This window comes from Zophobas morio, unplaced genomic scaffold (genome assembly GCF_036711695.1).
Source record: "Zophobas morio isolate AGI-343-1 ecotype UQ-CSIRO unplaced genomic scaffold, CSIRO_AGI_Zmor_V1 ptg000023l, whole genome shotgun sequence".
Lineage (NCBI taxonomy): Eukaryota > Metazoa > Arthropoda > Insecta > Coleoptera > Tenebrionidae > Zophobas > Zophobas morio.
Genome location: NW_026972128.1, coordinates 6,674,467 through 6,702,337, shown reverse-complemented (window position 1 = coordinate 6,702,337; position 27,871 = coordinate 6,674,467). Strand labels below are relative to the sequence as shown.

General features: G+C 32.3%; 1 protein-coding gene across 1 annotated transcript; it reads right to left on the bottom strand.

The window, feature by feature from the left end:
• On the bottom strand, positions 1-27,401 carry LOC135133958 (protein kinase C-like). The gene is made up of 10 exons (XM_064062524.1): positions 26,841-27,401; positions 19,450-19,510; positions 19,240-19,399; positions 19,106-19,137; positions 18,545-18,615; positions 13,456-13,687; positions 13,236-13,403; positions 6,245-6,813; positions 5,866-6,192; positions 1-1,761 (listed from the first exon to the last, which is right to left on the bottom strand). Exons 1-10 carry the CDS (start codon positions 27,186-27,188, stop codon positions 1,597-1,599), a joined length of 2,133 nt encoding a protein of 710 aa, XP_063918594.1. The 5' UTR covers positions 27,189-27,401; the 3' UTR covers positions 1-1,596.
• Positions 27,402-27,871: the final 470 nt, after the last annotated feature.

Below are 27,871 nucleotides of genomic sequence, written 5' to 3'. Positions count from 1 at the left end.
TACATTAAATAATGTTTATTTATAATTTAGTACACCGTCAGAGAAATAGGTACACCATTTACAACACATTGCTAGTACAAATATGATATAAACAATAACAATGCGACAGTGGGGTTTAGACAGTGGTGGGAGGTGCGGAAAGGCTGCGGGTTTTAGGGTGAACATGGTTTGGCACAACACCGTATGCAAGCACGCGCCTTAACGGCAAAAAACCGAACGAGTGAAAGGGACTCTGATGCTCTACTAGAGAACTAAATCACTAATTTACACTGCCAACCTCAAGTTATTCTTGAACAGCTCGGTGCTAACACTGATCTGTGATATAGATATTATCTAGACATACACTAAAATTAGCGTGGGTTAATTGTATTAATTTACCTACTACTCTAAGCTCCACATTAATAAATATCTAAAACGTTATATACTTTCTTTTTTTACTTTTAACAATATGTACATTTCCTTGAAATGTAGCTCAATGTTCTCTAGATAGCTTAGTTATGGCGATAATGAACTGAAACACTCTGTGTTGCTATGATCAAAGTTGAACTAATTGTTAGGGCTCGCACACATTCAAATCTTGCAAAGACCAGTCCTAAGCCATTGCGGAAATCGTTCGCACGCAACCGACGAAATAAATTACAAGTTCCTACATAAACTACATAGTATTAACGTTTGCACACTCATTTCATTAAAAAATAATAAATAAAATCTTTGGTAAAATGTAAACAACCTACTTAAGCTTTCTTAAAATAATGCACATTTCCCTAATATGTATCGTTACGTGTATTTGTGTTACGTACAAGTGACTGATAAAACTGTTATTTCTGTCTAGTGCGGGTCGCTGTCCAAGCAAGAACTTACTTACGTTTTAGACTTTACGATACCGACGAATGTTTGAAAAAATGGCGCAACGGCCTACACTAAATCTATTGCAAATTCCCACAATATCACAATACAAATAAATAATAATTCAGAAAGACAATATTGTATGAATGAGTCCTTATGAAGGGCAAGTTCGGCCTCGGAAGAACAAACCGCAATATAAGGCTCTGCAGAAGTGCGTTAATTTAATAAAAGTTCATAATATATAATTAACATTATAGTGGCCAACCTCGACCGACTTGCTGGTTTACTCTTTTGATATTTACAGAGCATAGGCCATTCAGTGACTAGAGTTAATACAATAATTCTGGCGTCTCAGCATAAAATCACAGAAACCCCGAACAGCCCCACTTCACAATCATCGAACCGTCATCACCTTAAAATAGATTTGTGCACGATGTAGCTCCAATGAAATGGGGCTCTAACGAATATTTAGCTTAGAAATTATAATATAGAATTTATATCAAAGACCGATCTCAGATCTGACTTACATACAAAATATAAACGATCTAAATAAACTCTGGTATCTGCAATCGTTAAATAAACTTCTCTTCATATAATAAATATTTTCAGTAATAACAGTGTAACATGAGTACTGGCGTATTACTTTCCTTAAGTTTTACAAAAATTAAAGCTTTCAAGCTTATGATTTACCCGATCGGATAATTTGAACTAAAGGACCAATAATGAAGGATATTAATGGGTTTGGTAAAGTTATTCAGCGACAAAGCGTGAAGGATTGAAGTCTCTGTTGACGAATGAGAAACCCTTAAATTCTTCTTGGTTAATCGAATGGATGATTTCGTTACTAACTGGTGTCAGGACCGGTTCTTCTTTCGTGAACTCGGCGTCGAAGTTCAAGGCATCCTTCTTACTCTTCTGCAAAAAATACCAACACTGTATTTTAAGCACAAACATAGAGCTATTTACTGGAAAATAAGCAATCCCAGAAAACTAAAAACCCATATTCGGCATCTTTAGAGAAAGCTAAATGTGAAAGGTAGTTTTTGAATTGGTGAAAACAATATGTATTTTTTTACGTACTTGTGGTTTATCAACGCACTCATAATTTTTAGAATTACTTATTCAGGATCACTAAAAAAATATTGATGAATGAGGCAATTTATTTTATTAATTAAATCAAGCACGCTTCACTTAATTTTTCCGAAAATTTGGGAACGCTTTTTTATCTTTACTTTAACGTTACGTACATATTTTTATTTTCTCAGATCTTATAATTTTTCGAAAAATCTGTATTTAGCTTCGACCAATTTTTGATATCATAATTTTTCATTTTTTCAACTTTAATTTTTTTAATTTTCCAATTTCTCGACTTCCAAACTTCTCAGTTTTTCGTTTCCTCAATTTTTTAAGTTCTTGACTTTTGTTTTCTATTTTTCAGATTTTTTCATTTCTTTTATTTTTTCAAAGTTTCTTTCGATTTGATAATTTTTCGTTTATTAAATTTTTCCAATTATCCGATTTCTTTAATTTGCAGTATTTCAATTTTACAATACTTATTTCGTTTTTTAGTTTCTCAATTTTTGAATTTTTCATTTCTTCAATTTTTCAAGTTTTTGATTTCCAATTTTTAGATTTTCCAAAGGTTTCATTTTATACTTTTTTTGTATTTTCATGTTTGATTTTTCAATTTTACAATTTTTCCATTTTTTGATTCGAAAACTTGAAAAACCGTCAAAATGAAAAACCGAAAAGCTGAACAAATCAAAAAATTATAGAATTGTCAAAATTGTACTGTAACACTGAGAGAGAAAGACGAAAATATTGAAAAATCAAAACTTGGAAAATCGAAAAATTTGAGAAAAAAGTTCTAAAATCGTAAAATTGTTAAAATTATATTTACTGTAACATGCTTAAAATGAAAACTAGAAAAACTGAAATCAAAAATTGCAGAAATGAAAAACTGGAAAATCGAGAAACTGAAAAATCTAAAATTGAAAAAACGAAAAATTACAAAATCTTCAGATTTTTTATTTCAAAAAAAATCGAAAAAATTGAAAACCAAAAAATTGCAGATCGAAAATTGTAGAACCGACAAATTGACAGAAAATAAACCGAAACGAAAATTTGTAAATCCAAAAATTGAAGAAATGAAAAAACTAAACATTGAAAAACTTGTGAAGTTGCAAATCGAAGAACTGAAAATTTTAAAAATGAAAATTCAAGAAAAAAAGAAGTTGTAAAATTGAAGAAAGAAAAAAAGAAAAATTGAAAAACTGCTTAAAGAAAAGTTGAAGAATCGAAAAATTAAAAAAACTGAAATTTAAAAAACAAAAAATTATAAAATCGGAACATTGAAAAATCGAAAAATTGTAAAAATAACGAAAATAAAAAAAATTAACCAAAAATTGCAATTCGAAGATTTGAATAAAAGAAAATTGAAAAGTCGAATAAATGAAAAATTTTAAAAATCCGATAACTGAAACATTTGAAAATTTTTAAAATCATAAAATTGAAAACCGAAAAATTGGAAATCGATAATTGAAAGATCCGAAAATTGAAAAATTTCACATTGAAGAAATGAAGAAAATCAAAATCGAAACGAAAAACTGCAAAACGAAAAGTTGAAGAAACGAGAAATTAAAAAAACTGGAATTTAAAAAACAAAAAATTATATAATCAAAAAATCGAAAAATAGTAAAAATAAAGAAAATAAAAAAAAAAAAACAAAAAATTGCAATTTGAATATCTGAAGAAAAGAAAAATTGAAGAATCGAAAAAATGAAAACTTCTAAAATCGTAAAATTGAAAAAACGAAAAATTAAAAAATCTGTAGTTGAAAAATCGAAAAATTGAAAACAGAAAAATTAGAAATCGAAAAATTAAAAGATCCAAAAATTCAAAAAAATTCATATTGAAGAAATGAAAAAGTATACAATCAGAACGATGAAAAACCGAAAAATTTTTAAAAATGAAGGCAATAAAAACAGAAACGAAAAATTGCAAAATCTAAAAACTGAAAAATCTAAGTTGGAAAAGCACAAAAATTGGAAAATTTTAAAATGAAAACTCGAACAATTGCATATCGTAAAATTGAAGAAATAAAAAAATAGAAAATCGATTAATTGAAGAAACGAAAAATTGAAAAAACAAAAAAGTATAAAATCGGAACATTGAAAAACCGAACATTTGTAAAAAATAAAGCAAATAAAAAACCGAAATGAAAAAATGCAAACTGAGAATTTGAAGAAATGAAAAATTAAAGAAGCAAAAAACTGAAAGATCCAAAAATTTTAAAAAATTCACATTGAACAATGAAAAAGTATACAATCAGAACGATGAAAAACCGGAAAATTTAAAAAATGAAGACAATAAAAACAGAAACGAAAAATTGCAAATCGATTAACTGAAGAAACGAAAAATTGAAAAAACAAAAAAGTATGAAATCGGAACATTGAAAAACCGAACATTTGTAAAAATAAAGCAAATAAAAAACCGAAATGAAAAATTGCAAAATCTAAAAACTGAAGAACAAAAAAATCTAAAAACTGAAACATCCAAAAGTTGGAAAAGCGAAAAACTGAAAAATTTTTAAATGAAAACTCGAAGAATTGCATATCGTAAAATTGAAGAAACAACAAAAAATGAAAAATTAAAATCGATACATTGAAGAAACGACAAATTGAAAAAACAAAAAAGTAGAAAATCGGAACATTGAAAAACCGAAAGTTTGTAAAAATTAGAGATGTACCGACTGTAAGTCTGGCCGACTAACCGACTAGCCGATTGTTCGGCCAGTAAAAACCGACTAGTCGGCCGACTGTTCGGCTTTGCTAAAACCGGTTTATAAATGCGACAAACAGTGTGTTTTTTTTTCTATTTCTCTGGCTACCTTAAAGGTTTGTTCTATTTTAATAAAAGGAATAACTAAAGTTCCTTTGTTTTCCAAAAAATGTGTTAAATTTGTTTGGATAATTTTAACATTTAATTTTTTTTAGTAACTCAGTACAAAAATAAAGAATAACACAATTTAGGGCCAGTTTATACAATATTTTAACTGAGTTTAAATTGATCGCGCATTTAAGAAGGCCATTAGCGACGTCTGATTGGCGTAGAGTCGATCACATGATACTTTAACGCGGGGTTAAAAATTAGATCGCAATTAAATATTTAATTGAGGTTCTGTAAACCGGGTTTAATTGTTTTATATACTATTTTAATTTTAATAAAAAAAAGCCGACCGATCGGCTGTTTAGCCGACTAGTCGCCGACTGCAGCCGACGATGAAAAACGGCCGAATAGTCGGCTTATCCGACCGGTCGGCCACTAGTCGGTACATCCCTAGTAAAAATAAAGAAAACAAAAAACCGAAATGAAAAATTGCAAATTGAAAATTTGAAGAAATGAAAACTTTGAACTGAAAAATTGTAAAATCTAAAAATTGAAGAATCAAAAAAACAAAATAAGAAAATAAAAAATTGAAAAGTAAAAGAAAAATTGAAAATTAAAACTGAAACATTGAAAAGTTAGAAAATTGAAAAACTGAAAAATTTAAACTTAAAAATTCAAAAAATCGCAAATCAAAAAACTGAAGAATTGAAAATCACGTAATAGCCATTACTTTATAGAGGTTATCAGAAAATAAAAATCACAATTTTCATAATTTTCCAAAGGGGGATTTTTTTGTCAAAAAAAAAACTGAAGTAGGTTTTGCGATGGTTGTATTCTAGTGTTCTTTTATAAATTATGGAAATAGTCAAATTTATTTTCACTGATAAGTTAACCTAACTCAGTCACAAACATAAACATGATACAGACTCGTGTACAACGGGTCGATAACACATTTAACTATTTAACAAATTAAATATAGGACCACTGATAGAACGCTGAACTTGAAGTATATATAAACTATAAAATCAATACAACATCAATGATCAATGAGATCTATTGACTCTGGACTATATTTCCGGACTCAAATGGAACTTTACGCCATAACATTAACAACATATTGAAAATACTTACAATTTTTGGTTTAAAGGGTGGCTTAACTTTTCTTTGTTCCAATGCGGCCCAATCCATATCCCTGAAGAACGGATGCACCCTAATGGCAGCTTCGCCGCCATGTGCCACCACACAGCCCAGCCTTCTACTAGGATTCTTCGTCATAAACCCTTTCAATATACTAACAGCGTCTTTACTCAGCCAAACTGGATACAGAACATCATCATGTAAAATAGACTCAAACAGATCATCTTCGTTATCAGATTCGAACGGGGGTTGACCAGCCATCATTTCATACATCAACACGCCCAAAGCCCACCAGTCCACACTAGCACCATATTCCAATTCCTGTAACCCAACAAACACAACCTCCACCACTTCTCCTCTCTACCCCATTTACCTGCAAAATTTCAGGCGCAATGTAATCCGGAGTCCCACAAAACGTGGTAGTCGTGATCCCGTCCAAAATTCCCTCCTTACACATTCCGAAATCCGCCAATTTACAGTGCCCCTCGGCGTCCAGCAAGATATTATCTAATTTGAGATCTCTATACACGACACCGTGCTTATGCAAAAATTGTAAAGCTAAAGTAACCTCGGCAGCGTAGAACCTGGCTCTGGGCTCGTCGAATTTTCGGGCCCTCTGTATTTGGAACATCAAATCGCCGCCGTTGACGTACTCCATAACAAAAAATAAACGGTCTTTTGTTTGAAAGCACGAATGCAGCGCTGTCAAAAATGGATGTTTGGCGGCCAAGGCCAAGATGCGTTTCTCCGTCATTGTGCAGTCGACGTCGTCGTCCTGGATTATTACGTCCTTCTTTAACACCTTCACAGCGTATACTTCTTCGGTGTCTTTCTTCTCGGCTAACATCACTTTGCCGAAACTACCTTTCCCTAATACTTTAATGAAGTGGAAGTCTTCAAGGCCTATCTTTGATTTATTCTTGCGTTCGGCAGAATCACCACCTGAAAAATCAGTTCTGCTAATTATCTGACATTGTTAACACGATAACACGTATAAGCAATAAGTAAAAAATCTATTTTTTTCTTGAAGGAAAAATAGATTAAATAATTTTCTAAAATCGATTTTTTTTATTTTAACGTTTTGCGGAACTTTGACATACCATACGTTTCATATCTTTTATCTTTTTCGATAATAATAACTATAATTTATTTGTGTTAACAATTTTACACACGGCAAGTAAACACAAAGATAATTCATGGAGGCAGATAATTTAACAGCAATAAAATATTTATTACTGGAAATAAAACGGATAAATGCTTGAAGAAAAATAATCTTAACTAGGAACTGTTAAATTCGAATACAAGATCTTATTCAAACGTTGATCTAATACAAAATGAAATCTTTTCAAAGAACCATAGACATACATACATACATATAACTGAACTAAATTTCCCCTTTTTGAATAGTTTTTTCATAATGTTTTAACAATAATTATAACCATACCGCTTGGTTGGAATAATTGTTTTTTCATTTAGATATAGAGAACGTTTAACAAAAACGAAAACACTTATTGAATCACCCTGTATATTTTGTTTATGTATTCTAGATAATTAAAACAATACATTTGCAAAAAAATTTAAAAAAGATACAGTACAGTTTAAAAAAAGAACAGTTTTCATTTCCGTGGAAAGCGAGAGTACTACAGTTTATGATGTTTCAAAAATAGACTTTTTACTGATTCTCGTCAAAGTAAGTTATTTTGTACAGCGTTATGGTTTTGAAGTAATTTGAACGAATTATGTGGCATAAAATACTCTGCATAAAAAGTGGACACTACTTATAGAATACAATTCACAAACCCAGATTTATAATAAAGATACTCGAACGATTAACAATTTTTTAGATATTACAAATTTCAAATATTGGTATTTCATTTTTTTTTTTATGCTATTTTTTATTGTCTCTCCTTTTTGGTAAGTACTTTTTATATTTAAAGTTGATAGATACTGCGATTTTTTACTTTTTTATGAGATACATCGACATATTGGATTAATGAAAATAGAGGAAGATGTTCCATTAAAAAAACTGAAATCTCCATATTTGAAAATTCTAGAATTTTACATTCTTTATAAACACTCCATATATAATACTTGAATTATGTAAATAGTACCACAACAAAGCGCATAAGTAAAAATATAGTGTTCTATTTAAAAAAAAACTAACGCTATGCCTCAAAAGAAAAACACTTTGTATAAAAGGACCGTATTTGTACAACTTTGGTCTGTAACTTTTTTCTGTCTCTAATTATTATTAATGACATATCGAGAACCGCGCACTTATTGACCCACCCTGTATATTTTGTATTATTATTATTACACATCATTAAAACAGTAAATTTTCAGAAAATAGTAAAAAAATACTATTTAAAAAAGAACAGTTTTCATTTCCGTAGAAAGCGAGAGTACTATAGTTTATGACGTTTCAAAAATAGACTTTTTACTGATTTTCGTTAAAGTTATTTTCTATAACGTTATAGTTTTGAAGTAATTTGAACGAATTATATGCGATAAAATACTCTGTATACAAGGTGAACACTACTTATGGAATAAAGTCCAAAAGGCCACAATTTATTATAAAGATGCTCGATTAACAATTTATTTAATTCTGTTGTTTTTAACAGTATCCTGTAATTTTTTTTTTTATTAAATTATACATGGTGTTAAAACAATCTTTTATCCAAATATAGAAGAAACAGCCCTTCAAAGTTTAATTTTTCTTTTCAAAATTTCACCCTATTTTAATTCACTATTTTGTGTTCGGTATCTGAAATCGATCGAACTTTTTGTTTTCTTCATTTTATAATATAACAAGAAACTTAAAAAAAAAATGTTTAGAATGAATCTGACAACAGTGGCTAATTTTTCACGTTTTTTTTTTATGTATTTATCACAATCGATATTTTGTTTTTGTAAGTGAACGTCTAAATCACATACGGGATCTTTTAACGACTTTTTCGTACTTATTAGACTTGTGAACTTAATAATGCACCGTTGACTTGGTGCGCCATTTTTTGAACACCCTTCATACTTTTTTATGCTTTTTAAATGTTATTATTTAATAGATGTCCAGTAAACCTGTTTTAAAATGCTTTATTTTTAATAAACAGGGTGAGTCTTTTTATACAGACTGTTTTTTTAAAATATATATATTTTTACTTTGTTGTGATACCATAAATCTAATTTGAATGCACGGAGTGTTTATATAAGATCTAAAACTTTACTATTTTCAAATAACGATATTTCAGTTTTTTAATTTTTTTCAAATTTTATTACTGTTCTTTTATTCTTATTATTTCAATATGTCGATATGTCTCTTAAAAAAGTAAAAATTGCAGTAACTATTAACTTTAAATATAAACAATACTTAACAAAAAAGAAAGGAAACACAAAATAGAATACAATGCAGTACTAAAATCAAGGATGTTCTAAATATAAAAAAAAACTGAAATATCGATAGTTGAAATTTCTAGTAATTAAACAATTTTTAAATAACATTCTGTACATGAAGATTCAATGTTATTTATTTAATTTTTTTATGTATTTTTATTAGTGATACAAGATAAAAGTAAAAATATATGCTGATAATTCCCAATATTTTTTGGGTTGACTATAAATTGAGGTCATTCATTTATTACAAGGACTCTAAAAGCTTTATTTTTTTTAATATGTTATGTGGAACTGTGGCTATCTAAAGAACTAGTACAGACCACGGAGGTAGAAAAGACCGGAGGGAAGGTGTCGTGAATTTTGTGACAGACTCAGGCACCGTTTATGACCCTACTTGAAATGCGCGCTGTGCTAAGCTCCACCCTCTAAATGTTTAGCAGTCATAACCAGTGGCGGGGCAACATATTTTATGTTGACAACCTTATATATAAGTCTCTAAATGTTATTATGATCTTTAATTATAATCAAAATCTATTCAAATTAAAAACACCAACAACACGTCCAAAACTAAAACAGCACAACTAAACTCGAAACTCAAGAACGAACAATTGCATATAAACAGCACGTGTTACGTGATAGTACGCCACTGGAAACCCAAACTCTGTCAGCTGTTGAGTGTAGGAGCGCGTTTGCGTCGGGCTGGCAAATATTGGTGCCTTGTTCAAATAAGATCATAACCGGTGTCTGACCGGGTCTTGAACGATGCCAGAATCGTTACATTGCTAGCATACGGTACGCTCCCTCCGGTCTCTTCTACCTCCGTGGTACAGACTGACGTTTATTTGAAACGTGTTTTTGCAATAAAATAGAGGGCGATGAAAAAATGATGCATTTGTTCGATGGTACGTTGTTAAGGAGGGTCTACAGAACTCAAAAAGTTGGTTAAAAAAATCCCCGAACCACATTTTTGGCAATATTAATACACTTCAAAATTAAGAATTAACTTCGTAATTTTGATGTTTTAATATGAATTTAGTGGAAAAATTAAAATTCGATAAAAATTGAAAAAATTCTAGCCAATTATTATGAAATTATTAATAATTAATTGTCTATTAGACATATACAGTGTAACCTCGATAATTTGAATTAATTGGGGAAAGGTGTGTTCGGAATTGCGATTTGTTCGGATCAGCGAATTTCCCAAAATGCTGAAAGGGAATTGAATAACAACTTTATACACTGCTTAAAAGGAAATTTCAAATTAACTTTAATTTTATTAAAGAAATAAAGTACATATTCTTAACCAACAATGGAGAATAAATAAATTCGACACGTCGGGATCTATATCCCTAAATTTAATCAGAATTTTAGATGACTTTTTCAAAGATGAAATTTCCCATTATGTATTCGTATTACCTCCCTTATGCACCCATTCTCGACGATTTTCGAAATTTAACTAAATACTTCCATATAGATTTTGGGTCGCAGAAGTCACTTCTGGTTTCATTTCTTCGATAACTTAAACCGTTTTTCAAAAATCGCCATTGAAATATCGCAATTTTTAAAAAATTCAAAAAATTCGAATTTCACACCGAATTTTCCGAAAATACTTGTCAAGATAAGACTGATTTTGGCAGATGACCCACTCTTCTAAGAAAATAAAGGGTGGGTGGGCGGGGCTAGTACTTGTCAAGATGAGACTGATTTTGGCAAATGACTTATTCTTCTAAAAAAATAAAGGCTGGGTGGGAGGGGTTAGCACTTGTTAAAAACAAAAAAATTGAAAAATCAAAAAATGACAAATTGAAAAATCGGACAAATGAGAAATCGTAAAATTGTACAACTGTATAATCGGAAAATCAAAAACTGAAATATCGACAAATTGAAAAAAACAAATCTTATAAAATCGAATTCGAAATTCCAGTTTTCATTTTTTTTAGTTTTTAGATTTTTCAACTTTTTCAACTTGAATATTTCATTTGGTAATTTGTTTGACAATTTTGCAGTTTTTAATTCCAACCTTCTGATTTTTCAAGTTTTAACTTTACAATTTTTGAATTTTTTGATTATTAATTTTTCAAGTTCTCAAGTTAAAATGTTTCCTTTTCACGATTTGTCATTTTTCGATTTTTTAACTAAAAGAACAAATTTATTCGAACCGAAATTTTGAAAAATCGAAAAATCCAAAAATTAAAAATTAGACACAAATTTTCAGATGTTTTAAACTTACGGTAAACGTGGCAAATCGCTGATCAAAATTACTTTTTTCTCCCTTCCAAAAGCTCGGTGACAAAAAATCAAAAATCGAAACATCATATTTTTAAAAATCAAATAATTGAGAAATCGGAAAACTGCCAAAATTGTAAAATTAAAAAATCGAAAGTTTTTTCAGTTGTCCAGACAAATCAATAATAGAAAGACAGATAAAAAAATTGGAAATTTAAAAAGCGAGAAATTGAAAAATTCGAAAGTTGAAAAACCGAAAAACTGAAAAATCTAGTAGTACTCACTACGGATAAGACTGATTTTGGCAAATGATCACTCTCTTAAGAAAACTAATGGCGGGTAGGCAGGGCTAGTATTTGCCAAAATAAGACTCATTTTGGCCAATGACCTACTCTTCTAAGAAAATAAAGAATAGGTCATCTGTGGAAATCAGTCTTATTTTCGCAAGTATGATTTTTGCAAATCACATAAGAACTAAGAAAACAAGGGTGGGTGGGCGGGGATAGTACTTGTTAAAATAAGAATGATTTTGACAGATGACCCACTCTTCAAAGAAAATAAAGGGTGGGTGGGCGTTGCTAGTACCTTTTCTTGGAAGAGTAGGTCATTTGCCAAAATGAGTCTTATTTTGGCAAATACTAGCCTGGCTCACCCGCTTTTTATCTTCTTAGAGGTTAGGTTATTTGACAAGAAATTTTCGACGATTTTCGAAATTTAACTAAATACTTTTTCTTGTCAAAAAATTCGATACAACACGCGTATAGAAAGATCTTGCATCATTTTTGCAAGTAGGTGCATGTTTTCAAGTTCAGTTCGAATTGCAGAGTTTTTGTTCGGATTAAAGAGATATCGACTTCAACTAGCCTCTGTTCGGATTACTAGATGTTCGGATAATCGTGGGTTTGGATTAGAGGTTATACTGTAGTTCGTTAAAACAAATCAGAATTACGAAGTTAATTCTTCAACTTGGACATTCAATATTTTCAAAAATTTGGTGCGGGGATTTTTTCGAGTTTTTCAATACCTTCTTAACAACGTACATGAGCACATCCATAATTTTTTCATCACCCTGTATATCGAAATAACGTCAAAGATCAAATTAGTTAAAAAGCACAGTGAACAGAAAAAATACCTCTCTTATAAAGTTTTTTAAGATATTCTGTTGTATTATTTATTAAATTTATTCTCGAAGTAGTTTCCAGAGTCTACAAGAAAGGTAAGTATTTACTTAGAGAAACGTTGATTGTAATTTCTATTTCGCCCTTTACGTTAACACGGAAAAAAATAGTCTCTGAAAAAATGTATAATTAAATTAAGATAATTAAACATGGATTATTATTAGGCATTCAGTGTCGGTTGTTAGAAATTAACACCAAAGTAGCTATATTTAAGTTTCTTCATTTAATAGATGACTTTGAACTAGGATGACTTTAAATCCAAAAATTTGCCAAATCATCACACATACCAAAAATGAGTGACTTTATTATCGATTTAACCAAAAGTAAATGCAAGCGTGATGAACTGAACGTAAAATACGCATTAGTCTTATGCAATGTGTTAGTATGGTCCCTTGACAATGCAACTCCAACCGTAAAGCTATTATCGAATTTCGATACGGGAATTCGGTAAAGTTCATTCATTAAGCTAAGCTCTAACGTGCTATAAAATCTATAAAGATATGAAAACAAGTATAGTTGCAAGAGTATTCATGTTTTACAAGTACATTTGATATAATCATCAAAAATCATTACCGTTATTGGACAACTTCTCCTCCATCATTTTAGTTAACCGTTCATCTGCACCTTCTAATTCGTTTTCTGGGGCTTGATTTTCAGATTGGCCTTCGAAATTGGCGCCGTTGGCTCCTGAACCTGACATGTATCTATTTTTCCTGAGCGGCTGCTTATCGGGAGAAACACCTGAAACTCAAGCATGAAAATACGAAAGCCAGCCACAACGCCAGCGAAATACCTATTTCGGAAAGAATTTCAGCCATTTGTTTTGTATTGATACCACAGTTATTCGCTACATTTTTCTGGCAGCGTTTGTGCACGTTTAAGGAACAAACTTCACATTGGAGTCCTTGACGGATTAAACCGTACAATAACGAACCACAGTGATCACAAAATGTGAACCTTTTGTAATTGTGGACTACAAAACGATGCGGCACGTTCACATTAAATCTTGTACTTTGTTGACTAGACTGGAAACAAAGACAAACGAAATATTTAAAATTTGTGCATACAAGGTCAAGTTCATAATTATGGTGTTTACTGTTAGACTGTTACGAGTGTTTAATTTTTATTATGGTCAATATTTATAAGGGGGATTTTATTTGTACGGTTAGACGCACATTCCGTGGCGCGTATTAGCCATTCCATGATTAACAGGACGAATTAGTGATTTTTTTTTTCGTTTTAGAAAACGAAATATTGTTTTGTTAAAAAATACAAGAGTTGTGGTATGGAGTGTATAATTCCCAGCAGATTTGAAAAGCACCAGATAATACATTTTTAAACCCTGTGTACAATTAACACTTTTGCTCCACTTTTGTTTTAAAAATCGAAACTTCAAATCGGTACATGAAATCACCTTGATAAGCCTTGTGTGGGGTGTTACTATATACTGAAAAATAACATTAATCTGCGTCTGAACAGACAGATCTTAAATAGAAATGAAATTAACTTATTATAATAAAGAATAAACGCAACACACATCAAAACGGGAGTTTATTACTACAAAACCCTGCTTATTATCTTTGTGGTATTACTTGGTAGTTCTAGTTCTAGTATTGATCTGTCGTTAATTTACCAATTCCCGATTTAATAATGACTTTTTAACTCCGTGTCATTGGTTTTCTTTTGTCCTCTTTTTAAAACATGAATTAACAAGAACGTTGTTAGCATGTATAGCGACTGGAAACGACAGCTTTAAATTTTTTAAAATGAAATATGGGTACTCTTAATTTTTAAATCGATCGATTTAAATCGAAATCTTTACTTGTAAAAAAATCATTTGTATTCGATTGGCACTGAAAGTAGTCCACATTTGCCGCATCACGACTTCTTTCTAGTATAGAGAATATGGAAAAGATAGACCGTTATAACGGGTGAATTTTTAAATTTCTGCTCTAGTTGGCCATGACGCTTACGTCAGCCGTAGAGTAAATAATACTAAATAATTAAAAAAAATCACACGTTATTTTAAGCAAGAGTTTGAAAATCGAAATTCTTTATACAGTGAGAGTAAAAAAGACTCGGTAAAATTTTGTTACCTTATATCACTGCCGCTGAATTGAAATGGGCAAATCCAATGGATTAGGAATGACAGATATATACAATATTTACTAAAATAGTTTAAGAAAGTTTAAAATCAATTGTGATGAAAGTTTACGATTTTTCACAATTATAAAAACCAGCAATAAAAAATTTGGAAAGAAACTAATACTGAATGTAAGAAAAATAATAACTTAAAGTATATGCGAAAATAAGCAGAGAAATTTATCTCGACCAGCAGGTTACCCCTTCATTCAAGAATTTCCAGGAAGAAATTAAACCTGAAAAATGTCTTGGACGTAGCCCGTGATACCTTGTCTTCGAAGTAATTTATTATTATTATTATTAATAATAATAAAAGATAACGGGCAGAGGGCCAGCCGTGTTATGCCTATGAAACTGTATAATTATTACAAATAGTATTTTAACAAATTATAAACTTCAAATCTATCAAATTTTAAAAATATTAACATTAATTTGAAAGAATCTCTGGGATCTCTTCTGTCTGGTTTTTGAAAGATCTCTGGGACTTCTCTAGTTTTATTTTTGTAGTAACTTGTAGTAACTCGAGGACCTATTGTACCTGGTTTTTGAAGTAATTTGAAATAATATCGGGGACTCCTTGTTTTGTTTTTGAAAGAATCTAGGGGCTCCTTGTGTCTAGTTTTTGATGTAGTTTGAATGAATCTTGGGGCCCCTTGTGTCTGGTTTTTGAAGTAGTTTGAAAGAATCTCGGGGACCTCTTCTGTCTGGTTTTTGAAAGATCTCTGGGACTTCTTTAGTTTTATTTTTGTAGTAACTTGAAAGAATCTCGAGGACCTCTTGTACCTGGTTTTTGCAGTAATTTGAAATAGTATCGGGGACTCCTTGTGTTTTGTTTTTGAAGTAATTTGAAAGAAACTCGGGGACTCGCTTTGTTCTGTTTTTGACGTAGTTAGAAAGAATTTAGGAGTTCCTTGTGTCTAGTTTTTGAAGTAGTTTAAAAGAATCTCGGGGACCCCTTGTGTCTAGTTTTTGATGTGGTCTGAAAGAATCTCGAGGATCCCTTTTGTTTCGTTTTTGAAGTAGTTTGAAAGGGTCTCAGGGACCCTTGCGCTTTGTTTTTGAAGTAGTTCGAAAGAATCTCGGGGACCTCTTCTGTCTGGTTTTTGAAAGATCTCTGGGAATTTTTTAGTTTTATTTTTGTAGTAACTTGAAAGAATCTCGAGGACCTCTTGTACCTGGTTTCTGCAGTAATTTGAAATAGTATCGGAGAATCCTTGTTTTGTTTTTGAAGTAATTTGAAAGAATCTAAGGGCTCCTCGTGCCTAGTTTTTGATGTAGTTTGAAAGAATCTCGAAGACCCCTTTTGTTTCGTTTTTGAAGTAGTTTGAAAGAGTCTCGGGGACCTCTTCTGTCTGGTTTTTGAAACATCTCTGGGAATTCTTTAGTTTTATTTTTGTAGTAACTTGAAAGAATCTCGAGGACCTCTTGTACTTGGTTTTTGAAGTAGTTTGAAATAATATCGGGGACTCCTTGTTTTGTTTTTGAAGTAATTCCAAGGAAACTCGGGGACTCGCTTTGTTCTGTTTTTGACGTAGTTTGAAAGAATTTAGGAGTTCCTTGTGTCTGATTTTAGATGTAGTTTGAAAGAATCTCGAAGACCCCTTTTGTTTCGTTTTTGAAGTAGTTTGAAAGAATCTTGGGGCCACTTGTGTATGGTTTTTGAAGTAGTTTGGAGGAATCTCGGGTACCCCTTGTGTTTTGTTTTTGAACTAATTTGAAGGATATCTGGGACTTCTTTTGTTTCGTTTTTGAAGTAGTTTGAAAGAGTCTCAGGGACCCCTTGCATTTTGTTTTTGAAGTAGTTTGAATGAATCTTGGGGCCCCTTGTGTCTGGTTTTTGAAGTAGTTTTGAGGAATCTCGGGTACCCCTTGTGTTTTGTTTTTGAACTAATTTGAATGATCTCTGGGACTTCTTTTGTTTCATTTTTGAAGTAATTTGAAATCATATCGGGGACTCCTTGTGTCTGGTTTTTGAAGTAATTTAAAAGAATCTCGGGGACCTCGTGTCTAGCTTTTGAAGTAGTTTGAAAGAATCTAGGGGCTCCTTGTGTCTGCTTTTTGAAGTAGTTTGGAAGAATCTTGGAGACACCTTGTCCTTTGTTTTTGAAGTAGGTCAAAGAAACTCTGGGACTTCTTTCGTTTCATTTTTGAAGTAATTTGAAAGAATCTTGGGGACCTCTTGTGCCTGGTTTCTGAAGTAGTTTGAAAGAATCTCGGGGACTCCGTTTGTTTTGTTTTTGAACTAGTTTTAATGAATGCCCCTTGTGTCTGGTTTTTGAAGTATTTTGGAAGACTCTCGGGGACCCCTTGCGTTTTGTTTTTGCAGTAGTTTGAAGGATCTCTGGAACTTCTTTTGTCTCGTTTTTGAAGTAGTTTGAAAGAGTCTCGGGGACCCCTTGTGTTTTGTTTTTGTAGTAGTTTAAAAGAATCTCGGGGACCCCTTGTTTTGTTTCTGAAGTAGTTTGAAGGATCTCTGGGATCTCTTTTGTTTAATTTTTTAAGTAATTTGAAAGAATCTCGTGGACCTCGTCTGTGGTTTTTGAAGTACATAGTTTCAAAGAATCTCAGGGACCCGTTATGTTTTATTTTTGAAGTAGTTTAAAAGAATCTCGAGGACCTTGTGGCTGATTTTTGAAGTAGTTTGAAATAATTTAGAGGACCCTTTGTTTTATTTTTGAAGTAGTTTAAAAGAATCTCGAGGACCCCTTATGCCTCATTATTGAAGTAGTTTGAAAGAATCTCGGGGACCCCTTTTATTGTTTTTGAAGTAGTTTGAAAAAATTTTGGGACCCCTTGTGTCTAGTTGTTGACGTAGTTTGAAAGAATCTCTGGGACCCATTGTTTTGAAGTAGTTTTGAAGTAGTTTGAAAAAATAAAAGTACATATTTTTTGTTTAAACAGTCACGTGACTTAAATTTGTGTTTTTACTTTCTAAGCGTAAACTAAAGAAGTATGACTACTTTCAGGTTTTGTCGACGTTCCTTGAAAAGGAAAAAACCGTCGGTTTTTATCAGACAGATAATTTCTGAAACTAGTGGGCTGATTGTCGTCGAATTTTATGTGATTTATGAATATCGTGTAAAACGCTAACAAAAATTTGTCTAATGATACCAGCCAACAATTTGATGACGTCTATTATTTTGCGTAGAAAGAGTATATAATTTTATAAAACAAAACAAACAAAAACTCGTGGTTTATGGATCCGCCTTGCTTTTTATCACAAGTACTTTCTACAAAAATTTGTATGTAATATTTTCGTGTTTGTCGGACTTGTGGATTCGAATTCCATCCTCATCGACCTACATCCAGTAGTCCGAAAATTTGTCTGTAAGTGATGGAATTCATCCAAAATTTGTAAAATCTGTGATTTTTTAGGGCGCTGGACAGTTTAAAATGTTTTACAAGTTTTTCAAAAATAAGGGCAGGCAATTTTAACTTTTAAAAATAATATCAACATTAATATTTCATATTAATACACAACAATTTTGAGCTGTTTCTAAATTTTTACTCTATTTTTAATGAATAACTTATTAGTAGCCGTTCTAATGACAGTAACCTGAGATATTTAAAGTGTTGAACAATATTTTAAAAATATTTTTATGTCTGCGCAATTAATACCACTAATATTCCGTCGTAAATAAATATTTGTCAAAAATAAATTTTAGCCAATTATGGAAGGATTGTTCGATCCGTTATCATGGAATGGCCTTCGTCGATACAACAAAGTATAAAATAGTTACCTCATCTTTCATTCCTGGACATTTTGTAACAACTAAGAGATGGCATCGCTTATGAACAACGCAGGTGCAAACTGTAAGAAATTCCAATTTAAAACTTCATTACTAAAAAAAGGAAAGTTGAAGGCAATGATTCAATTAACTAACACCGAATTACCGAAAGAAAAATGATATTACCAAAAAGTTTCTTAACTAATATGGGAAGCTTGTTTACTTAACATGATTGCATGACAGACGGTTAAGTTATTAAAGAAAGAAATGGAGAATGCAATAAACTTACAATAAAACTTAAAAAGCTATATAAAGACAGAGCCATGCCGTTGCCGCTGCAAATCAAAAATGAAATTAATCGATTAATCGGTCACCAAATCCTGAACTTGGTCACATGCTATATAGATTAAGCTACCACACCTATAAACAATAGAAAATCATGACCGCCTCCGGCGCCGCTAAAGCACGCCGCCGGAGGGGTTCGTTTCGAACAGGACACAACAAAATAAAAATAAGCTAAGCTGCACTATGTACATATTATATACACGGACCATGCAGCCGACGGCTTCGTACCTTGACACTGATAGCCTTGCTTGCCCAAACCCCTGAAAACAGAACCACCATTGTGAAGTTAATGGCCCCGGAAACAAACACAATTTTGTTATTACATTTTCGATTAACCGTGCATAAGAAACTTCCAAACTTACCAAATAAAATCTCGACAGTGCGAACAGAAGGTAGGCTGACGGAGAAAAGTTGCCATGAATTTATGGCCATTAACCTGATGGACCCTCCGCCGCATGGCGCCGCGTCTTCTGTTGAATCCTTGGCGTTCCTTGAACTCGCGAGGCTTAGCTCCATGATAATCTGTGCGAAAATCTAATCAAAAACAACCCTTACTCCCGACTTTCGGTTACCTTTCGTTGTCAACTTCAAGTCTATTCTAAGGTGAAGACGGCCTTTAGGTTCTAAATTTACCTGGAAATAACAGACCGAGTTAATAAATAAATTGACGATACACGCATACACTAACTTAGTACAGTTGGCAAAATGCCGACGTTTCGTCACCGCGTTCAAGGAGCATTCTCAAGGTGGAAGTTATTTACCGGATGAGTCATTTTCGAAAGCATTTGAAAAATTCACTTGCATGTTTTTTTGTTTTGTTTACTTGGGCCAAAAAAACAAACTTGTCGTGCCATCAAAACGGAGAATTTTTTGATGATGATGTGTCAATTTGATAGGTAGCCCTGAGTGTTTAAATTTATGAACGGTTATCTAACGGGCTGCTTTTCACAAATCATAAAAATGTGTGCAGTCAGCAAACTCATTTGCAAATTTTTGAAATTTCACCAACTAGGAAATACCTTGGACGATTTAAATAAATATTTACACAAGCTTTTCCAAAATAAATATTTCCCAGTGTCAAACCGGCTTGATTAGAAAGTGTTACTAAATTACCGCAAACATTTCACACAGATAGGTGGCGACATATAAATGCCGCTACAACAAAACAACTTTGATTAGAATAGATTTTTATCAATCTAACTGGAAAATTTTGCAGTTCCTCGAAAAATTAAATCAATTCAACTAAATGGAAGAGTCTTGACTTCCAATTTTCAATTTCTTACGTATATATTAAAACAATTAAAAAAAAAATACAAAAAGACAACAACTGTGGTACACACATGTGTGAATGACACATTAACCACAAACACACCACAACTAGCACCACATAGTGTAAATGACGCAACTGCCTTAACATATAATTTTTATTATTTTTCCTTTTCCTTTTTTAATTTTAGAGAAAATTACAAATAAAGGTTTTTTTTTACCTATGACATTACAAGTGAGACACTAGTCATTAAAAAGATGGGCGAGTGTATAAATATTATTTGGCATCTGTTACCAAATTGGAGTTCTCGTTCAGTGTGACTGTACATCCTGTTTTTATTTTCCACATAACAATCGAAGCAAACAATTCTTAGAAAAATCCTGGTTTAAGCATATGGGGTGCAATAGCCTGACATTCTTCCAGAAAAAAAATCTTAAGTAATCCTTTCTTACGCCTAAGAAAAGTTACACGTTTAATAAAATAAAAATAGGCAAAATTTGTAAAAAAGACTGTAGATCCAAGTAACAAAAAATTGTAAATATTTTCGCCGGGCTTGTTTTAAGTATTATTGATGTGCCACTTCAAATTTTCACTTTTGACGCTCTTTTGACATACACTTAAAAAAGTAGATTTTAATTAAGATTTTTTACATATTTTCTGAGCACATTGTATATGGAAAATACGAAAATACTGACACATAACCAGTAAGTGACGATGTTGTTCACAGTTAAACCAGATGTTAATAATATAAATTACGCAACGACTTTATGAATGAAAGCTAGAAAACCCAATGAGTAAGTACGATTTTGTTATCCCAAACACATTAAAAAGTGATGTAATGTAATAATTTACCATAATTTTTTCTTTACAATAATTCTGGAATTTCCACAACGTAAATTTGTTTTGTTTATTATTAAGGTTATGACGAGTGACAACGCAAAATTTTTTACAGAAACTGTGTAATTATTGCTCGATAATAAACTCTGCGCGAAAATTATCCTGAGAATAATAAAGTTATTTAAACAAATAAGAAAATAGATACGTCCTTGGTCCTTGAATAACGCATAAACCAAGTAAATTCATAACATTAGTGCCAATGTCACGAAAACGATACGGGAAAGTTATCTAATTGGAACGAATTCAATAAACAGATCATTACACGTTCTTTGTTATCAAATTATTCATCACTAAAATTTTTGTTTTGTATTTTATTTTTAAATTTTCCGAATTTTGTTACGTGGTTTTGTAATTGCTAGTTTTTTGGTTTAATTGGCATTAGGGAACACTTTCATAACACTGATAAAGTACAAGGGTGAAGGGGCGAATTTACAAAAAAAAAACTAGAAAGGATATAGAGGGAATATTACGTAATAAATTCTACCTCACTGAATATCTTGCATTCATTGCATTTAGAGGTCACATTTTAAAGCAGAAATTATTAATATTCCACGTCGTAGTAAATTAAATATCTAACATCAATTATATTTTAAATTAGTTGTATTTAAATCAGATTTTTAATTCTTACAGTCACAAAACACAGATTATTTTTTCGAAATTTATGAACTAAAAAAGTTTCGTAAAAAAGTAAAGTGTAAAATTAAGACAAAGCAATATTTGTTCAACGCATTAAAAGTGAATGTTCATATTAATAGTGTGATACTTGTGAATATATTAATCATTAAACGTTCAAGGAAATCTGTAGTAAAAGTGATACCACTTTTTCTCTCTTACGAATATGTGGAACAGTAAATAACGGTTCTAAGACTTGCGTCACGTTTTGAAATAAATAAATTCCATTGGTTTTATACTTAATACTCAATTCTCGTATAGCAAAAAGGAACACCTAATGAAAATGAGCAATGATCAAAACCAAATATTTTTAAACATTTCTGGAAAATGTCCGTGTCTAAACCTTAACCTTGTTAAGGTCAAAGAAATTTCGAAAAACCTCTATCAATGAGTGCAATTTTTTATTTCACATTTAACATTTAACTAATGCAAGTAGGTACTAAATATTGTTTTTCCGTGAATCTACAATTCTTTCAAATGTTTCACAACCGACTTCTTTGAACCTGAATGACGCCATCTTAAAAAATACTGAATGAGTCACTATAAAAAAATATACCCAGCGATGATGTTTGTAAAATTTAATTTATGCCATGTTTTGTAGATTATCTCAGCAAGGGATCACCACTAAATTTTAGAAAGACAACGCAAAATAACCCCTCAACTTCCACCAACCCACAATCCATATTCGTTGTTATGACGACAGCGTGACGTCATCAATCAACTTTTTAAATGGAACCCTATTATTTTTTTTTACGTAATTTTATATCTAGTTCAACTCAATGCTACAGATACCGTAATTTTTCTAACAGTTGGTCGTTATGATCTAAAATTGGGTCTAAACTACCTTACTAACAATTGCTTTTTATCAGTTTTTTTAATACTACTGCAAAATCCGACAAATCCTCCGTATTATAAAATTCAAAGAGGAAAAACGCGTTTTTTGAGTCTTTTTACACAAAAGCTTAATAAAACTGACATGCTATAAGTTATTATAAAAAATATTCTTGTCTTAAACACAAAAAAAAACATAAAAAAATATGACAAATATTCTTTATGGTAGGAAATAGTTTCTAAAATTTCTTACATTTGTTGCTGATTTTCTAACGCCACTTTCGACATAATTAAATCCTAACCTCCTTTCTGTCTATAGATAGTGATATTTATCAGTAAAGCGATGCTGCCACATAATTTTTGATAAAAATTGCGATGTTGGTAGACTTTTTAAAAAACCCTATTTTAGTTAGGTATTTTCTACATATTATATTTGTAAGTTTCAGCTTCATACGTACACTCCCCAACTTAGTTTCATCACAAAACTTGCAAAAATTAGAAACTTCAGTAGTCATTTTAGGAGACTTTTCTACTTTTAAAAAATTTAGTTATATTTTATGTGTGAACATTCATTCTTAGTTAATTTAGTGTGGTTTGTACCCTCGATTGGCACTCCTAGTTTCAAAATGGCATTATGTCAATTTCAAACACGTTGTTATTCAGATCTGTAGTCATTTTTTTTAATCAGTGGTGCCAACTCTGATAGAAATTGCGATGTTGATGGACTTTTGAAAAAAAAGTATTTTATTGTCTTTGCCATTTCTGTTGAAACACCAGTTGTCAATTTTGCTTAAAATTTAGCAATTGATAAGTTTTCGGTTGATTGACAACGGCTTTTAGTTAGAAAATTGTCTGAATATGAACGTCGTTGCCAAATTTACGATTAACAAGTGGTGTTTCAATAGATATGGCAAAGACTATAGTTATTTTAAATGTTATATTTTTGTAATTTTCCGCTTCAGACACAGACTTCCAGTCTTAGTTTAATCAAAAAACTTTCAAAAACTCTATATAAACTTTAGTGACATTTTTAGGGAGCTTTTCTTTTAAAAATATAACATACTTGCTGCGTTATGTTGCACTAAGTAAATTCCCCTATACGATACATAATTTTGACATAAGTAAATCCTAACATTCCTAACCCCCTTTCTATCTATAGACTGGGTTGGTATTTATGACTAAAGCTATGTCCCCAAGTATATTTTTGATAGAAATTGCTGGCGGACTTTAGAAAAAAAAAAGTATATTAGTCATTTTAAAGTCATATTTTTCTGATTTTCACCTTCAGATATAGACTTCCAATCTTTGTTTATTGACAAAACTTCCAAGAACTATACACTTTAGTAGCATTTTTGGGGAACTTTTGTACTTTTAATAAATTACAATTCATGTAAATATTCTGATTTGGGGTGATTTGTACCCTCGATTGGCACTCCTGATTTCAAAATGACATTACTCAATTTCAAATCGTAGCTATCGAAATCTGACAACCAAAGTGGTTGAGGCGAACTTGGTGTGATTTTTAAATCAATTATACCAACTGCAAACTTTAAATTAGTATTCAATAAAGTGCGTTTCTTTTTTCCAAAAACCACTACTTGCTGCGTTATGTCTAACTAAGTAAACTCCCCTACACATAGGGGAATGTAGATGTACTATATTTGACACTTGCAAGACCTGAGTCGCACCTCCCATTTCAAAAATGATAGATAATGGACCTTTGGGACTACAAAGATTTTTTTTTATGAAGTAAAAACATGGTAATATTTGTCCGCACTCAAAATTAGCTTGGTAACAATGACTTAGGCTGATTTTTCTACATTTTAAATTGGGTGCCATGAAATCCACCAATCGAATATGGTGCTTTTAAGAGATTCATTGTTGCCAACTTAAATTTGAGTGCGGACCAATATCACCATCTTTTTCACTAAATCTTTTTTAATTTTCACAAAAGGTCTATTCCATAAACGCCTTTTTTTGACGTAATTAAATCCTAAACTCCTTTCTGTCTATAAATACTGATACCGGGTGACTATTAATGATTAAAACAAATTTTTGTGTTGGCAATTTAGAATTATTGATATCCATCCTAGTACGTCAGTTCACAGTTGTCAATTTTGACATGAGCACGCCTGATCGTTTGAGACGATGACAGCTGTCATAAATATCACTTTGAGAATCAGGTATGCCATCATAAAATTTTTAATAGGTTGCCACCTTAAAAAAAATTTCAAACATTAATAATCACTCGGTATATATCACTAAAGATATGTTGCCACGTATATTTTTGATAGAAATTGAGATGTTGGTGGACTTAAAAAAAGTATTTTAGTTATGTATTTGAAATGTTACATTTTTGTAATTTCAGCTACAGGCTTCCAATCTTAATTTATTAATCACAAAACTTTTAAAAACTATAAAATTTAGTGGCATTTTTGGGGAACTTTTCAACTTTTAATAAATTAGATTGATATAAATAAATATTCATTCTTAGTTAATTTAGCGTGGTCTGTACCCTGAATAGCACTACTAATTTCAAAAAGGCATTGCGTCAACTTCAAACTGGATACAATATTGGATATCTTGCAGAATATCAGTGCAAAACGAAGCTTCTAAGATGATTTTGCCTTTCGTTTTTATGTTAATACACAACTTCCTTGCATTTAATTAGTTATCAGTTTTACTCCCGTATTGTAATAGCCCATCCGGTGAATTGCTAATTTCGTGTTTTCTCGAGGTTTGATAACTCCTAAAATACGAAAAAGTAGATCCATCCCTTAGATCATATAATAAATAGATACCAATACTCAAACTGAAAGCTGTGACTAGACATGAAGCTATCTGTTGTCGTTTTCTACGTCAAGGGGAATATTATAATGCTATCCTTGTGTGATCACCACATCTTCATCTTTGTTATATGCATTTCATCTGTATATGTCTATTTCACTTCCATCCTGGTACCGCACCAGCGCAACAAATTGCTTTTGACAGATGTTTCTTCTAACCTCTCTTTCGAGTTCTTGTATGAAAAACAATTTTATAATTTAGAACAAAGATTCTATTTTAAGTGATGTAATCATAAAGGATCACAATTGCTGCCCAATAATTTACTATTCCTTTCGTTATCTACTGTGAATTATTTATGAAATCAAGCTGTCAACATCTTTCGTACGAAATTAGTTCAGACATACTTCCTAAAATTTAGGCGCGCAAAATTCAAATAGTGATCAGGCAAGGATAGCTTGACTGTAATCCCTCTATGCAGAAGAGAGATGTGTGACAGGAGGATGTCGTCACAGGCTCTGTCAGGGAAAGAACACGGCGTGGTGGTATCTATTTATTATATGATCTAAGATCCATCCCCGCTTCCGTCTGTTTGTCGTTATAATTTGTCTTTGTTATCTTGTGAATTTTTTTATTATGTATTTTAGGAATTTCATGATGTTGATGGTAAAACGCTAACCAAAAATTTGTCTTATCATTCCCACCAACAATTTGATGACGTCATTTCAAAATTTTAACATACATCTATATAGCTGTGATTTATGAATTTATACCTTTATTTTTTCTGTATAGATGTTCCTAAACGTTTTAAGGTTGGAAAACCCTTATAAGATAAGTTAAGTGTTGGGATAGAATCAGATTACAAAAAAAAACTTTTATCATTTTTATGAAAACCGTAAAGTACACTTAAAATTTCAAATTACTTGGTAGGAATTGCCATAATTTCAGAGATTACATCTCCATCTAATTTCTAACCAAATTAACCCTACATTATGCAAAAATTAGATAAACATTTCCTGAGATAATCGATAAAATAAATATATCTATTTAATAATTTTTGGGGGTGACGTCATCAACAATATGGTCGGGTTTTCAAATTTCTAAAAATTCCATTAAGTATATATGTACTTTCATACAGAATTGTACAATTTGGATATTTACATTTTTTTTTTTTGTTATTGCAAAACCGTTATCCGAAAATTTAAGTATTGGGGGTAGAAGCAGATTTCTTATAAATAAATAACTTTATCATTTTCGTGATTACCGCGAAGTACACTATTAACATTTTAAATTACTTGATACTTAGTTTCGGAGATTATCTCTCTAATAACAGACAAACGTAAACCGAAAACTTGCATTTTCGTATCGTACGAACTGTGTAACGCAGGTAACCGTGCATTCGCCAACTTGACCCTATTCCAATCCAAGACGAAAACAAACATTCCGTCAATCATATCGTCGAGAAATCGTCCCTCAACTCAGTCGAACGTGCCGTGTCCATCCCGCACTCACCCAGAAGTCGGCCTCGTCCTTGTCCCGGTTGAGGAGGTCTTCGAAGGGTATGCTGCAGTTGGCGACGAAGACGTCCGGAGGGATCGCGGCGTCGTGAAAGACGGTCAGCGTGAGCGTCTTGGCGTTCTCGACGGCCTGCTCGAAGTACTCGTTCCAGACGGGATCGAGCGTCTTCTGGCGGGTGGTGCTCTGGGCCACATGGATGTCGTCCACGTCGATGGTAACGTAGGGGTCCATCAGCTGGTCGTCGGCCGCCTTGCCGAACGTCATGTTGTGGCGCTTCGAGCAGTCCGTCGGCCGCAAGCCCTGAGCCTCGCATATTTTGATGCGGACGGTCCCCGTGAACATTGGGACGCACCTCGCACGCCGCCGCCGATGCACTTAGGAGGAACGGGGCGCGAGCCACATCAACACCGCCGCCCGCGGACGTCGGACGCGCAACGATACAAACACCACTTCTTGACAGCACCAGCCATGGACGACGAGCGACGGCGGCGCCGCTCCCGCTCCCGATTCGCGACCGACCTCTACCCACCTCTCCCGGAATCGATGGCGAGCGCGCGGACACTCGCGGCCGCAGCGAACAGAAGAACCGGTGCGCTGGTGGGGATGAGTAGGGCCGCGGACGAGAGATGGCGGCAGCGTACGCGATTACGTAATCAATGGAAGTAATAAAGTACTTTATTATACATACATGTATATAATACAGTTCTTTAGATGGAAGCGATGAAAGCGGAGAGCGCGACATCGGTATCGTTGCTTTCTTCAACTCGATTTTGCTTGGAAAGAATGCGGGCGACCGCTGGTTTGAAACCAGAAATATTCGAGTGAAGGCCAAATTGTCGATAAATACAGGGTATTTGTTTTAAATGATACAACCCCTGTAACTTTTTTACTCTTAAAGATAAACCTGTAGTTCTTTGAGCAAATTTGTGTCATTTTAAAACATCTAAGTACGGCAACCTCACATTTTTATTATCACTTATTAATGACGCCAACTTTATTTTCTATATGGAACACTAGGTATATTT

What these genes read in the sequence shown, in the direction of transcription:
- LOC135133958 (XM_064062524.1), bottom strand. Translation starts at nt 27,188, where the DNA reads ATGTTCACGGGGACCGTCCGCATCAAAATATGCGAGGCTCAGGGCTTG. An exon ending in GTCCAGGAATGAAAGATGAG is followed by an intron (nt 13,688 to 18,544) that starts GTAACTATTTTA and finishes CTTTGTTTCCAG; the next exon opens with TCTAGTCAACAAAGTACAAG. An exon ending in GGAGAAGTTGTCCAATAACG is followed by an intron (nt 6,814 to 13,235) that starts GTAATGATTTTT and finishes CTGATTTTTCAG; the next exon opens with GTGGTGATTCTGCCGAACGC.